The sequence below is a fragment of the Styela clava genome, chromosome 10 (genome assembly GCF_964204865.1).
Source record: "Styela clava chromosome 10, kaStyClav1.hap1.2, whole genome shotgun sequence".
NCBI classification, from domain to species: domain Eukaryota; kingdom Metazoa; phylum Chordata; class Ascidiacea; order Stolidobranchia; family Styelidae; genus Styela; species Styela clava.
Genome location: NC_135259.1, coordinates 3,374,552 through 3,386,954, shown reverse-complemented (window position 1 = coordinate 3,386,954; position 12,403 = coordinate 3,374,552). Strand labels below are relative to the sequence as shown.

Sequence of the window (12,403 nt, the reverse complement as noted above, 5' to 3'; positions counted from 1 at the left end):
TGTTATAAGCGTTGGCGTATTTTTTGTTTCAAGAGTGCGTTGTACAAAAGATCCCATGGCGTTGCTTGAAATATTCAGTTCGCATGTTTTATCGATATACCTAATGACAGAACTGTTTTCTCTGAAGCGCGTTCATTCTAGCTTTGTCAGAATCTGTTCGATATCGAACATATGTTACAATTTTCACACTAATCACAATCGTAAACATCAAGGGAGGCTCTGCTAATTTTTTGCCGTACTATATATCGACGTCCAGTGCTAAATCACACCCCTTTTAAAACTCACCACGGGCATGCAGAGATGTGAACAAACTGTGGAACTAAGTCCTTCCTTTCAAATTAGCTAGATTATACCTAACCCTGTCAGTCAGAACTCAACAAAGGGGAGGCGAAAATAGAAATGGATCGATGAAATTATTCTCTTCGGCACGCAAAAACAATGAATATATTAATACAATATGTAGGATTATGCTTACAACCTGTCACGCCAAGCAGCAAAAACCTGACTATATCGGCCCGCAATCGGCTTTTGTTGTTATACATATGTCAAAGACCTTAGCAAGTGATGTGGAATGTAACATAACGCCACGCTTGTTGCTAAGGACGTTGCTACCAGATATCAGGTGGAGCGTGAGCTTGTACGTAAAGCCCCGTCCAATGGGTACGCCGTGTGATGTTTTCAAACTGTTACGTAACAAGTTACGCACGATACGCACTATTGAGTGCGTCACAAAGAATTCAACCCACAATGCATCAAATAACGAGGTCAATTCGCTAAATGTTCGCGTTCGTTGGGTTTCTAAGATAGGGTTTAACTTGTTTAAAATTTAATTTGAAGTTCGATTTTTTTTGTAGAGCTCTCCCCGCATCGATCCACACTTCTGTAATTACTACAGCTGTTTGGGCGAGTCAACGACGTCACACGCACAAAAGTCGTTGAACGGGAACCTTTTTTCTTTCACTCGCTTCGCCAAGCGGACGCTTTGAGGTTAGCGATTTTCCAGTCAGACTCGTTGTTTGTGCGAACTAAATTCGTTTGTACAGTCGAACTTGTTGAAGAAAAGGGCGATAGACGTTGTTTTTGTTTCACAGCTGGAAACTTGTTTTGGTCGCGAAACATTTAACGTCAAATACCAGTTGCCAACAAGAGATAATAATAAAATAGGAGATGTCTGTCTGTCACTCATCACTGTCTGACTGTATCAGCTTTTGGTTTCATAGCGGTACACGGATATCTAACTACAGAACTGTCAGACTGTAATGTATAATACCAGAATACTGTAATGTGAGGCAGCGTATCACTATCATGATAGTATAGTTTACTGTTAGCAAGTTCAAAATACTGAAATATGTTAAGATTACATAAATTTATTTCAGTCAGTCAGTACTGCAGTACTGCAGTACTTCTGTACCGGTACGGTACCGGTACTTGGTCAGTTACTGAGTTAGTTGTATGTATGGTACCGTACAGTGGTATTACATGAATTCAGGAATGAATTGAGTCCTGCAGTCAGTGCCATAATTATGTCAGTACTGCAGTATGTTACTATTCTGAAGTTAACATATTTCAGTGCTCTTGTGTTTTTATGAAGTGATTTTTGTTTTCCAATAGTTCAGTAGTTACTATTGCTGTATTGGCAGTAGTATTTCAGCAAACTAACTAGCGAACGACAAATGCTGGAATATATTGAAAATCGATTGTGTCGTAGTTAAGGAAAACTAATTTGTGTTTATGGATTTAGTATTTTGGATTAATTATATGAAAATAATATTTGACAATTGGAATCTAAAAGAAGAGTATTTAAATTAAAAAAAACGTTAACGGTGACGTTTCTCGCAGAAATATACAACATGGATCAAGACTTTGAAAAACGACTTTTAAAACAACAAAATGGACAATCCTTGTTGTCTCCAGCCTGCTCAGTAAGTCTATGATGTCATAATGCAAGTAATGTTGTTTTGTGGTATACCGGTACCATATGAGAGTATATGCTATGCTATATTAAAGAATACCTATTCTCAATGGTAGCATATCAAGAAATATTTTTATAATTTACTTCAATTCCACTGGTTTTTTAACAATCGAAGCCATAAAACTGCGTCTTACGAATATTGGGCAGATGCTACTAAGCATTTTTTGTTTATGTATTCACCGCCTAATTCTGAATGATAAATTTTGTTTTTCTACTTTTATTTTTGGTTATTGGTGTAAAAATGCAAGTAAATTTTCGGTGCTCCAAAAGTATGTGTTCCAATATGTAGGTAACTAATTTTGTTCGCCCATTTTACATCAAGTTGTGTGAGGGAACTGAAACCTATGGGCAGGGGAATATTTACTTGGCTAACACAGACAGTCCCCGAACTCGTAATCGAACTTAAATGAGGATAATCAAAATAAAATTATGGTCTAACTATAAGATATATGCCGTATTCAAGAAAGCTTCGATTTTGTGTTGTTGTGCTTATTTTTCCTTCGTTGTGCGATTTAGAGTTTTCGAAATAACCTATTGTATTGTATTTATTAATGTCATGTAGGCTTACAGACTTGGCATGCCAAGCCTAAGGTATTAATAAGTCTGATTGTCGAGTATATTTTCAGATTTTGGCACAAATAACATGCAATTGGCATTGGCACCTCACCCCTCATATTTTTGATCGATGAGGACAGACAAAAAATTTATGGTTATGAAAATTTATAGTAAAAACAAGATTGTCACTATAACTGTTTGAAGAACTGTTCAACACGGATCAACTCTAGTTAGTTTCACTTCTTTGGCCATGATTTGAATGTGAAAATTTTATGTCATCACAAATTATGTTGTCTTTGATTCATTTCTTTGTGCTTTGTATTTGTGTATAACACAATCTAAAGCTTGTTGATTTCCTAAATTTTTAAGTTTTCAAATATCAATATTTATACATCAATTTGTTACAGCCTTCTGTCTCTCCATTTGCTAATCGTCATCAACAGCGATCACTGCCGTCATCACCGGGTGGTGTGACTCCAACAAAAGATCGTTACGGAGACAGATTCATCCCGAGCAGAGCTGGCGCAAGATGGCATATTGACTTTAATTTGATTTCTGAAAATACAGTTTCGCGGAATAAAAATACTAAAAATCAACAACAGCAACAACAACAATCTCCAACAACAAATCGAAAAACCAAAGATGCCAATGAGAATGGAAAAGGTATGCTGATTGCTGAAATACATCTGATTCCTGTGGATATTTTTTAGTATTGATGTTCTTAGTTTGAAATGATATCAATACTATTCTCAATGGTTCGGAAATATTGTTTATAACTATTATAAGTGTGCTATAATATACATTTGATGTTGTTGCTAACTAACTAACATTAACAGTTTGTTATTAGAATTTTATTTCTAACATAAGCACCATCAAACATTTATCTTAGATTTTAAAAAGTGTTTATTCAATGTCAAAGGGGTTCGCTACCTTAACATGTTTAACATAAAAATCTAAAATTTAATCTGAAGCAGTCGAATATCTTAAATAAAATATTTGAATCTTCAGTTCCAATGGCTCTGTATCCTGTTAGATACATTTTTATAGAGCATCGATCAGATGTCATTTGATTTGTCATTTTTATTATCAGATAACCTCATGTATCAGTGTTTACTGAAGAATGAACTACTTGGTGCAGAAATTGAACGAATAAAAGATAGTCAATCAGAAGATAGAAGAATTATGGGGAGCCCGTGTTCAGAAAAGAAAAATTTATTTAAAGTAATTCAAATTAATAAATTTGGTATAAGATGCTCTTATAATTTTAAAATCCTCAATAATTTGTTGCATGTTGTTTAGAATTAGTTTTACGAAGTGTGCTAATGTCACTAAAAAGTTCAATCTCCTTTTCATATAATCCTAATCTATCAATAATTGAAAGGTTTGTACATGCTGTATTTTCATTTTAGATGTTGCTGTAGTAAAGCTTGTCTTGTCACTGTTACTCTAATTGTGACATGTAGAATTGTAATTACTTTTATAACCATTATGTTCATGTGACAATATATATGAGTTTTGCCTCAAGCCATTAACATAAGACTGTCAGCTTCATAAATTTCCACAACGTGACATGGGTGCAGTAAAAAGCATTTACGACTAGCAAGCTATTATAAAGCATTGTCACACCCAAATGTGATTATTTGTTACTTGATTCTGAGAGACCAATAATGTTTGATAAATAAAATGTTCAAATATTTTCTTATTAGGAAGTTTGAACTACTATTTGGCAGTTCATTCGTATTTAAATAATTCATTATTACACAATATTCAATTTCTTTCTGTAGTTGATTTTCATATCAAATCATTTTAATTTGCATTGATTGTATAGAAAATATCGCTTAACATGGCATTCTCACCACAAAGATTACTTTCCTATCAATGAAGGTCGCTATAGTTGCTAATATGCATATAACGGTAATGATAATTGTGGAACAATCAGTTACTGATCAAAGAAACTGATTTAATTCTGACATAGTTAACTAGTCGTTTCAAGCCATTATGCACTCTCTTTCTTTGTTTAATCCCTATGACGTAGCATGACGTGATTGATAGTTTATATTCATCATATGGTGTGTATAAGCCAATAACGGGCAAGCCAATGCTAATCAATTTTTAAAACGATGTTATAATCAGCAATGTCTGATTCAGAATAGACCATCGTTCTAAAAACAGTCTCATTATTTCTCACGTGTCAATATTTGCTATTCTGAAGCTTATTATATCACATAAGTTTGGTTTCATTTGTCCAATTAATGTTCTTGTTATATTTTATTATCTTCATATTCGAAAAATAATATAAGACAGTCCTAAATATGATTCTTTTAATATTCAAATTATATAATTTTGTTTACATAATAGAAATAATTGAATGTTTTAGTCATATAAAAATGTAAATTTTATAATTTGAGTTGTTTTACATGATCTATTTTTACTTTTCAGTATTCTGTCAGAATGAAAAGGGCGGACTCTACAGAATCATCACCATATTCTTTATCACCTGTAGGCACTAAAAGGTATTACAAAAGGACTAATTCAAACTTCTCATATTGAGCCATATATAATATTATTTACTAACTATCTATTCATCCTAGAATATAAATAATTATTAATGATACCGAAGCACAGTAATCTTGACTTATGTTCAACGTATACAGAAAGTAAATTCCAGGGAAAAAATTGGGTACTCCTGTATTGTTTGTACCAGGTTAGAGTGAGGCCATAATTTTATTCCAATTTCCCTATTTTAGTTATATTACGAGTTCCGAGACTGTCTTTGTTAGCCAAGTGAATATACCCCCCGCCCATAAGTTTCAGTCCCTTTATACAACTTGATGTAAAGTTGGCGAACAAAATTAGTTACCTCCATATTGATACACACACTGATGGAGCGCCAAAAATCGCACGAGTCACCTTTGGCTTCCTCGATTTAGAATAGTAATTTGCCAATTTTCATCTAGTTAAACGTTTCCATTATTCAATATATAGCGTATTGTCTTTGTTTGATTCACCTCTATTCCTTTGTCTCAAGGTACCACTGAGATCAGTGATTTTGTGTCAATAATGTCATGGAATCTTTCCTTCCTGGGTATAATAGGATAAACGAGAATGATGATTCACTGATCTGCACAATTATCTACTGTGATGTCATAATTACATTCTGTTGAATTGTCATCTTCTTTATTCCAATATAATAATATGACATATTTGCCATTTTTGATCAGATGTATATAATCAATATATGGATGTATCGTGTAGCAGTACAAATTTTGCTAGAGTTTATTTTTTATATTATATCTCTTCTTTTACAGTCAAAGGCTACTTCGATCACCTCGAAAACCAATGAGAAAAATTTCAAAAATTCCGTTTAAAGTTTTAGACGCCCCTGAACTTCAAGATGATTTTTATCTTAACCTCGTAGATTGGTCGTCGTCTAATATTTTAAGGTATGCTTTGTTTTTATCTAAAATTAGAACAATTGTTTCTGTGATTTTTGTAGTTTCCACTCATTTTTTTTCTTTTGCAATCTTGTTGCGTAATATTTTAAAATTAGAGGTGAAATTTATCAATATATTCACAGATATAGATATATAAATACGACATGATACACAGAACTCATAAATTTTTAATTCTGCGAAAATAAAAAATAAATTCCTCTCTAGAACCTTGGTTTTACTGCTTAATCATAATCGAACTAACTGCACTGGAAATTTCATAATACTGTATATTATATTATATATTTCATATATTCCCAACCATTCATATATATAACAATATATTAATATTAAAGAAATATTTTTTTTCAGTGTCGGATTGGGAGCGTGTGTATATTTATGGAGTGCACATACAAGTCAAGTAACAAGATTATGTGATCTTTCCTCGGACAGTGATTCAGTAACATCAGTCAATTGGAATGACAGGGTAAGAGTTGTATTATAGTGCTGGGAGATGTTTTCACCTCCACATCTTTTTATTTTTCAATTTCTTATCTATAATTATTAAAATGTGTCTCGTGTTTATAAATTATCTGAAATCGAATATCAAGTTTTTGTGGATGACACGATTCAATGTATTGCTGAGCTCGAATACAGGCCTGTGTTTTTAAGTTCTCGTTTATCTCTGAATACCACATCTTATTTTCAATGGCAAATAACTCTTTAAAAATTTTCTGTTGATAGGCCTTTATTTGTAACAACAATGATTGTGATCATTATTCACTCTCTTACTGTGTTAATTATGTGGGCTTTTTTAATCGTTAACACATCATTTGAATACTAATTAGTCCTTAGGGGATTCGAAACTAATGTTCATTAACATATTCAAGTCTTGTGCAATGATAAGTTGGAAACTTTTTAAATTCATTTTATGATTGATTAGAGTCATGCCTGACATCTGACTGATGTTGATATTACTTTGACTTTATTTATTTTTTCAGGGTAATCTTGTTGCCGTGGGAACACACAAGGGTCATGTTCAAGTTTGGGATGCAGCAGCCAACAAGCGCATTGTGCAGCTCCAAGGCCATACTGCTCGTGTTGGAGCTCTGGCATGGAACGGCGATCAATTGTCTTCGGGAAGCCGAGACAGACTTATACTTCAACGTGATGTAAGATCATCGCTTTCGGGCTCATCAAGTGGAATTTCTGATAGAAAATTAACAGGACATAAGCAAGAGGTAATGTGAATTAATTTTAGGGTTTGAAAACTGAGTGTTTTGATTACAGGGAGTCCTCAACTTACGACGTTGTTCCGTTCTCAAGACGCGTTGTAACTCAAATTTCAGTGTAAGTTGGAACATTATACTGTACAGTACATAAATTACTCTATACATGCCGTACTGTAATAAAATGTACAAATAATGCAAAAAAGTACTTTATTAGAAAAATAGAAAACAATTCCATATAACATGAATAAAAGCAAATACTGGACATTACAGTATTATCTTATATATTTTTTATGGAGTGCATTCGTAACCTCGAAACAGCGTAAGTCGCAACCGTCGTAACCCGTGGACTCCCTGTATTTAGTATTCTGTCATTCAATTTTCAAAAAATGGCAATGCTCGTAAATTTTCCTGCATCTTGTGTTTTCTTGACTATTTGATATTGAGTTCTCTTTCAATTTTCCTAATATTTGACCAAAAATATATTACTATGTTTAATTGCATTAAACATTCTGATTTTTGCGTCCATTTTTCATCATGATTCTTTACATTAAATAGTTTACCTTTATAAATAACACTATTATCAAAGTGCAGTCATATTTCTTATTCCTATTTCGTTGGTCTGAATTCAGCTGTTATCAAATTGAAGAATTTTTACCTCCCTGGCAGGTAAATTTGGAGAAGACTTTTAGAATAACAATCTTAGTGTACTTCATGGCTCATATCATATTCTTGATTGGGAATTGTCACCCTTCATTAATATTAATTCCTGAGGGATTGACAAATTATAATCAATATCTTACTTCTTAGTGACAGACAATGTACAGGATGTTTAGATATTGGCAACACAACACCCATTATTACTTCTATTAGTTATTAATGATTTTTTCTCTTTAGTTTTAAAAAATACGAATTTATTGACAACCAAAATCTCACATTCAAAATTATTCTTTTTTAGGTTTGTGGTCTAAAGTGGTCACCTGATAGACAGCATTTAGCATCTGGCGGTAATGACAACAAACTATTAGTTTGGTCGGCAAGTTCAGGAGGCAATAATTCAAACAATATTCAACCAGTGCATACCTATTCTGAGCATTTAGCGGCAGTCAAAGCTATCGCTTGGTCACCTCATCAGCATGGTTTACTAGCATCCGGTGGTGGTACTGCAGACAGGTACGTACAATATTCAATTTAGTGACGCAGACAGGGGTATTTTGGAGTCGGACCCCATCGTTTTGAAATTTTCAGTGGTAAAGTTACCAAAAATGTGTGCAATTTTCACGGGACTAATTTTGTTAAAATTGCTACATTGATATTGCTTTCCAGTTAAAAGTATTGAATAGATTTTGAATTGTGTCATTTTCAACAAAGAACACACACATAAATCATTGTTAGAAATTGAATCCGGTTATGCAAAGGTGTGCAACCCACAAAGTGTCAGCTAGCTTGTGCGAAGTGAACAAGCATGTCATAAGATCAATAACAAAATTTTCGAGCCTACAGCTACTAGAAAGCCAATTTTAAATAAAAGTGCGGCCCATGGTTGGACCCAGTTATTTTTATCTGGCCCACCTATATCGAAGGTTGCACACCCCCGCATTACTGCATGAAAATGAAACGGATAATTGATTTGATTAGTAAATTAATGCACTCTTGGTCCTATTGTGAGACTTCAATTGCTGAAAATTTTAAATTTTTGAATGAAAAATGAGGAGTTGAATTGCATTTTTTGGTTCAGAAAATGACCCATTTATATTGTTATTCTAGGTGTATTCGCTTCTGGAACACCTTGACCCAACAACCTCTGCAGTGTGTGGATACTGGATCTCAAGTCTGCAATCTTGCATGGTCCAAACATGCTAACGAACTTGTATCAACTCATGGTTATAGTCAAAATCAAATTTTGTTGTGGAAGTATCCGTCGTTAACCCAAGTTGCTAAATTAACAGGACATTCTTACAGAGTTTTATATTTAGTAAGTTAGTTTGAATCAGTAATAACAATAAGCATAGTATCAGCATATCTTACATTTGTTGGTATTTCCCTGTTTATAATCATATATATTTGAAATCTCATACATACTGTACCACCAGAAATCATACATAGTTTCAATGGTTGCCTTCGACTTTGCTCATAGCTGAGTGTATTTTTATTCTGAGTGAGTGCATGTGACTCGTGAACTTGGTTTGAGAAAATTTAGTACTTTATGATCATGATGTTTTAATGAAGAGTTGGATAACTAAGTTATGTATCTCAATTCTCAGATATGAACAGTATAATTTTTATCGAATTTTACTGTGTACTGGCAACTTATCATATCAGTCCTCAAAAAAAAATCACAGATTCTAACAATCCCTTACACTTTATTTCTCCAGGCAACCTCACCAGATGGAGAAGCTATTGTAACAGGAGCCGGTGACGAAACATTAAGATTTTGGAATGTTTTCTCAAAGACGAGGTCTAACAAAGAATCTACTTCAGTTCTCAATTTATTCACTCGCATTCGGTAGAAATAGTGTTATTGATACCTTCGATATTTTTATCATTTCTTTCGTGATATATTCGACCATGAACTACTTTCATCTAAAAATTACGCTCATTTCAAGTATTGGATGAAAACAATCAATAATACTTTAATTAAGTTCTTTTGTTTTCAACCATGCTTGTCCGAGTGTAATACAATGATACTGAATTTTTTGATAACCAAGATTTGTTCGTAAGAATTTGAGATATTTTTAAAAATTATTGCTCAGATTATCAAATGATGATATTCTATATAATATAATATTTTTCTTTTTTTCGTTTTACTGTTTTTTTCCTTTGCTCACAATAATATATTATCTCCTAACTGTCCTTTTTCGCTCATCGATGTTTTGTTGCCCCATCTCTATTGAAGTGATTTTGGATTTATTTCTACTGTTATTTTACTGCCCCCTCCTCATTTTAATTTCTCTTTTTATTGAGGAAGTTGAGGCTCTGATGTTTTATTTCAATAATCATCAAATTATCCAAATTTTATCAGAAGTTTAGATCATTTTTTGGAAAGCGAAGGTTTGATAATTCATGCAACATCTCTTAGCTTCGAAGCGGCAGGTAGCGCAAGTTTTCTAATTTGAAGCGACTTAGGTCAGGCATTTCTTTCAATCAATTATAAAAAGTTGAATTTTTGTTTTCGTGAATCACTCTTTAGATATTTCCTTTCATCGTTGTATCATGACTTCACCACTTGTATTTCTTTTGTTGCCAATGGCCGAATAATTTAATTGGAAGAGTTTATGATACCTAATTGTTTATTAATTTGAGTATATTATGATTCATTAGTAATTTTTTTCCTACTTTCGTTTAAAATTTACCAACAATTCTGGTCGGTGAATTAAATATTGAATTGAAATATTGCAAACTAAAATGGTCAATTTTAATTTGATAAATAATTATGTTTAGTAAAATGTGTCTTCAACTAAATAATTCTACAAAGCGAATTATATTTGTGGTCGTTTGGCTTCGTTTAGTGTATGGTAAATTGTGGTAATTGTTAATTTTTTTTGGAATTATGAAATTCCTGTATGATTTTGGATTAGGATATGGTAAAACTTGGTAATTGGCAACTTAGTTTAGGGCAGTGAATGGTAAATTGTGGTCGATGACAATTTCGAATGCTAAATTATGCATTCAACCATCATTGTAATTCAGAAACCATGAAGGTGTTTTGTCAACTTTTTTTCAATAAAATTTCTTATTATATCTCATCATGAATTGCTGTTGTTTGATAACGTGACTCCCCATGTTCGACAGGTCTGTGTTTATCTACATTTAGAGAATATTATCATGAATATTGTTTACTCAATTTTGTTTGAATCGTATCGTCCCAAACCCATTTGTAGTCTTGATATCATTTCATCTCCCAATAAAGTATTGTCGCATAGTTGTCCGTCCGCCATTTTGTATTTTGTGGCCCACTGTGACACCCCCGGTTTTTGTTTGTGGAGTGGAAGCTCTACCAATAATCAACATGTTAGGCACTGTTACAATAATGGTAACAGATGATTTTGATGAGCACCATCCGCCTTATGAGTTTTCGCAGTTTTATTAAACCAAAACATATCTTTGAAGATTCCAAATTTTTCGCTATTTGCTTGCTTTTCGTTGCTGGAGTGTTGTTTCCATGTATTGCAGATAAAATTTTTCTTCAAAAATTGATTTATTTGGCCTACATTCAGCTCATACTTGGTTATTATCAAAATCTTTTCATTTCTCTTCCTTTTTTTGTGAAAATGAAATTGCTATTAAATTCTTTTTAGCGATTTTTGTCTGATTATTGTCTTTATGTCAGATTAGAATACTGTCAGGTTAGGCTCTAACAGTGGCGTTTACATAAGATTAGATCAGTGGTTCTCAACTGCCGCGCCGCGAAAAGATTTCAGGTGACTTACTATTGGGGGGGAGTAGGTTCAAAGCCGGCGCAAAAGACAAAAATCGGAATAAAATCCCAAATTAACTCCGTATTAGCTGTATTTAACATATGTCGCCGATACGAACGCATAGTTCTTCCAGGAATATAAAGCCAACCGTTGACGTTCGCCGTTGTGTAATGAGAAGTGGACGGGCGGAAATAGCTCACCAACATCAGAATGTCTAGCGGATGCCTGTTGTATATATATATACTAAAAATATCCGATATTCGTTAAAAATATTCGATTCGATCAAAATATTTTATTTTGCCCTCCCTTGCGATCTGTAATCACACCAGTAATCTGGCGAAACGCGTGGTAGTTCAAACACTGATGCAATGAAACTCTCAATAAAACCTTCATTAAGTTGCACTACGTATTACTACTCTTCTATCTTTTACAACAATGAGAGGTGCTCCGAAGGCGCTCTCGTGTACATTATTGTAAGAAAACAGTCCTAATATCGGTAACTATTAACCATTTCTTCGCGCTCGACTATCGTACTTTTCTGAAATGATAATTTTGTTGTAAAGCGGAAACAACATGTGTTTAAATATAGACGAAATATTGCCCCCCCCCCCCTCGCCTGCGTTAAGAGTGTGTCTCTCTCAGAGAGTTAGAATTATGTCTCCCTCACATTCGTCCACATATTGCAGCATTAGTAAAGAAGCACCAGGCTTAACAGTCCTACTGACATTCACCATCATTATTCTGTACCTATTACTAGATACAGGGTATGTTGTATTTGCATAAATAAAACTCCTTTTA

The 12,403-nt window shown here is 33.4% G+C and overlaps 1 protein-coding gene across 1 annotated transcript; it reads left to right on the top strand.

Annotated features, from left to right (window-relative positions):
- The first annotated feature begins 1,686 nt into the window (after window positions 1-1,686).
- On the top strand, window positions 1,687-11,488 carry LOC120337265 (fizzy-related protein homolog). Its single transcript, XM_039404998.2, has 10 exons — window positions 1,687-1,922; window positions 2,935-3,190; window positions 3,618-3,748; window positions 4,967-5,040; window positions 5,836-5,970; window positions 6,331-6,445; window positions 6,960-7,199; window positions 8,146-8,360; window positions 8,955-9,162; window positions 9,563-11,488. The coding sequence occupies exons 1-10, from the start codon at window positions 1,851-1,853 to the stop codon at window positions 9,695-9,697; spliced, it is 1,581 nt and encodes a 526-aa protein (XP_039260932.1). The 5' UTR covers window positions 1,687-1,850; the 3' UTR covers window positions 9,698-11,488.
- Window positions 11,489-12,403: the final 915 nt, after the last annotated feature.

Excerpts from the sequence above, each read along its gene's own strand:
- LOC120337265 (XM_039404998.2), top strand. The coding sequence starts at position 1,851 with ATGGATCAAGACTTTGAAAAACGACTTTTAAAACAACAAAATGGACAA. Across the intron at positions 1,923-2,934 it reads TGTTGTCTCCAGCCTGCTCA|CCTTCTGTCTCTCCATTTGC; the intron begins GTAAGTCTATGA and ends AATTTGTTACAG. Across the intron at positions 6,446-6,959 it reads CAGTCAATTGGAATGACAGG|GGTAATCTTGTTGCCGTGGG; the intron begins GTAAGAGTTGTA and ends TTATTTTTTCAG.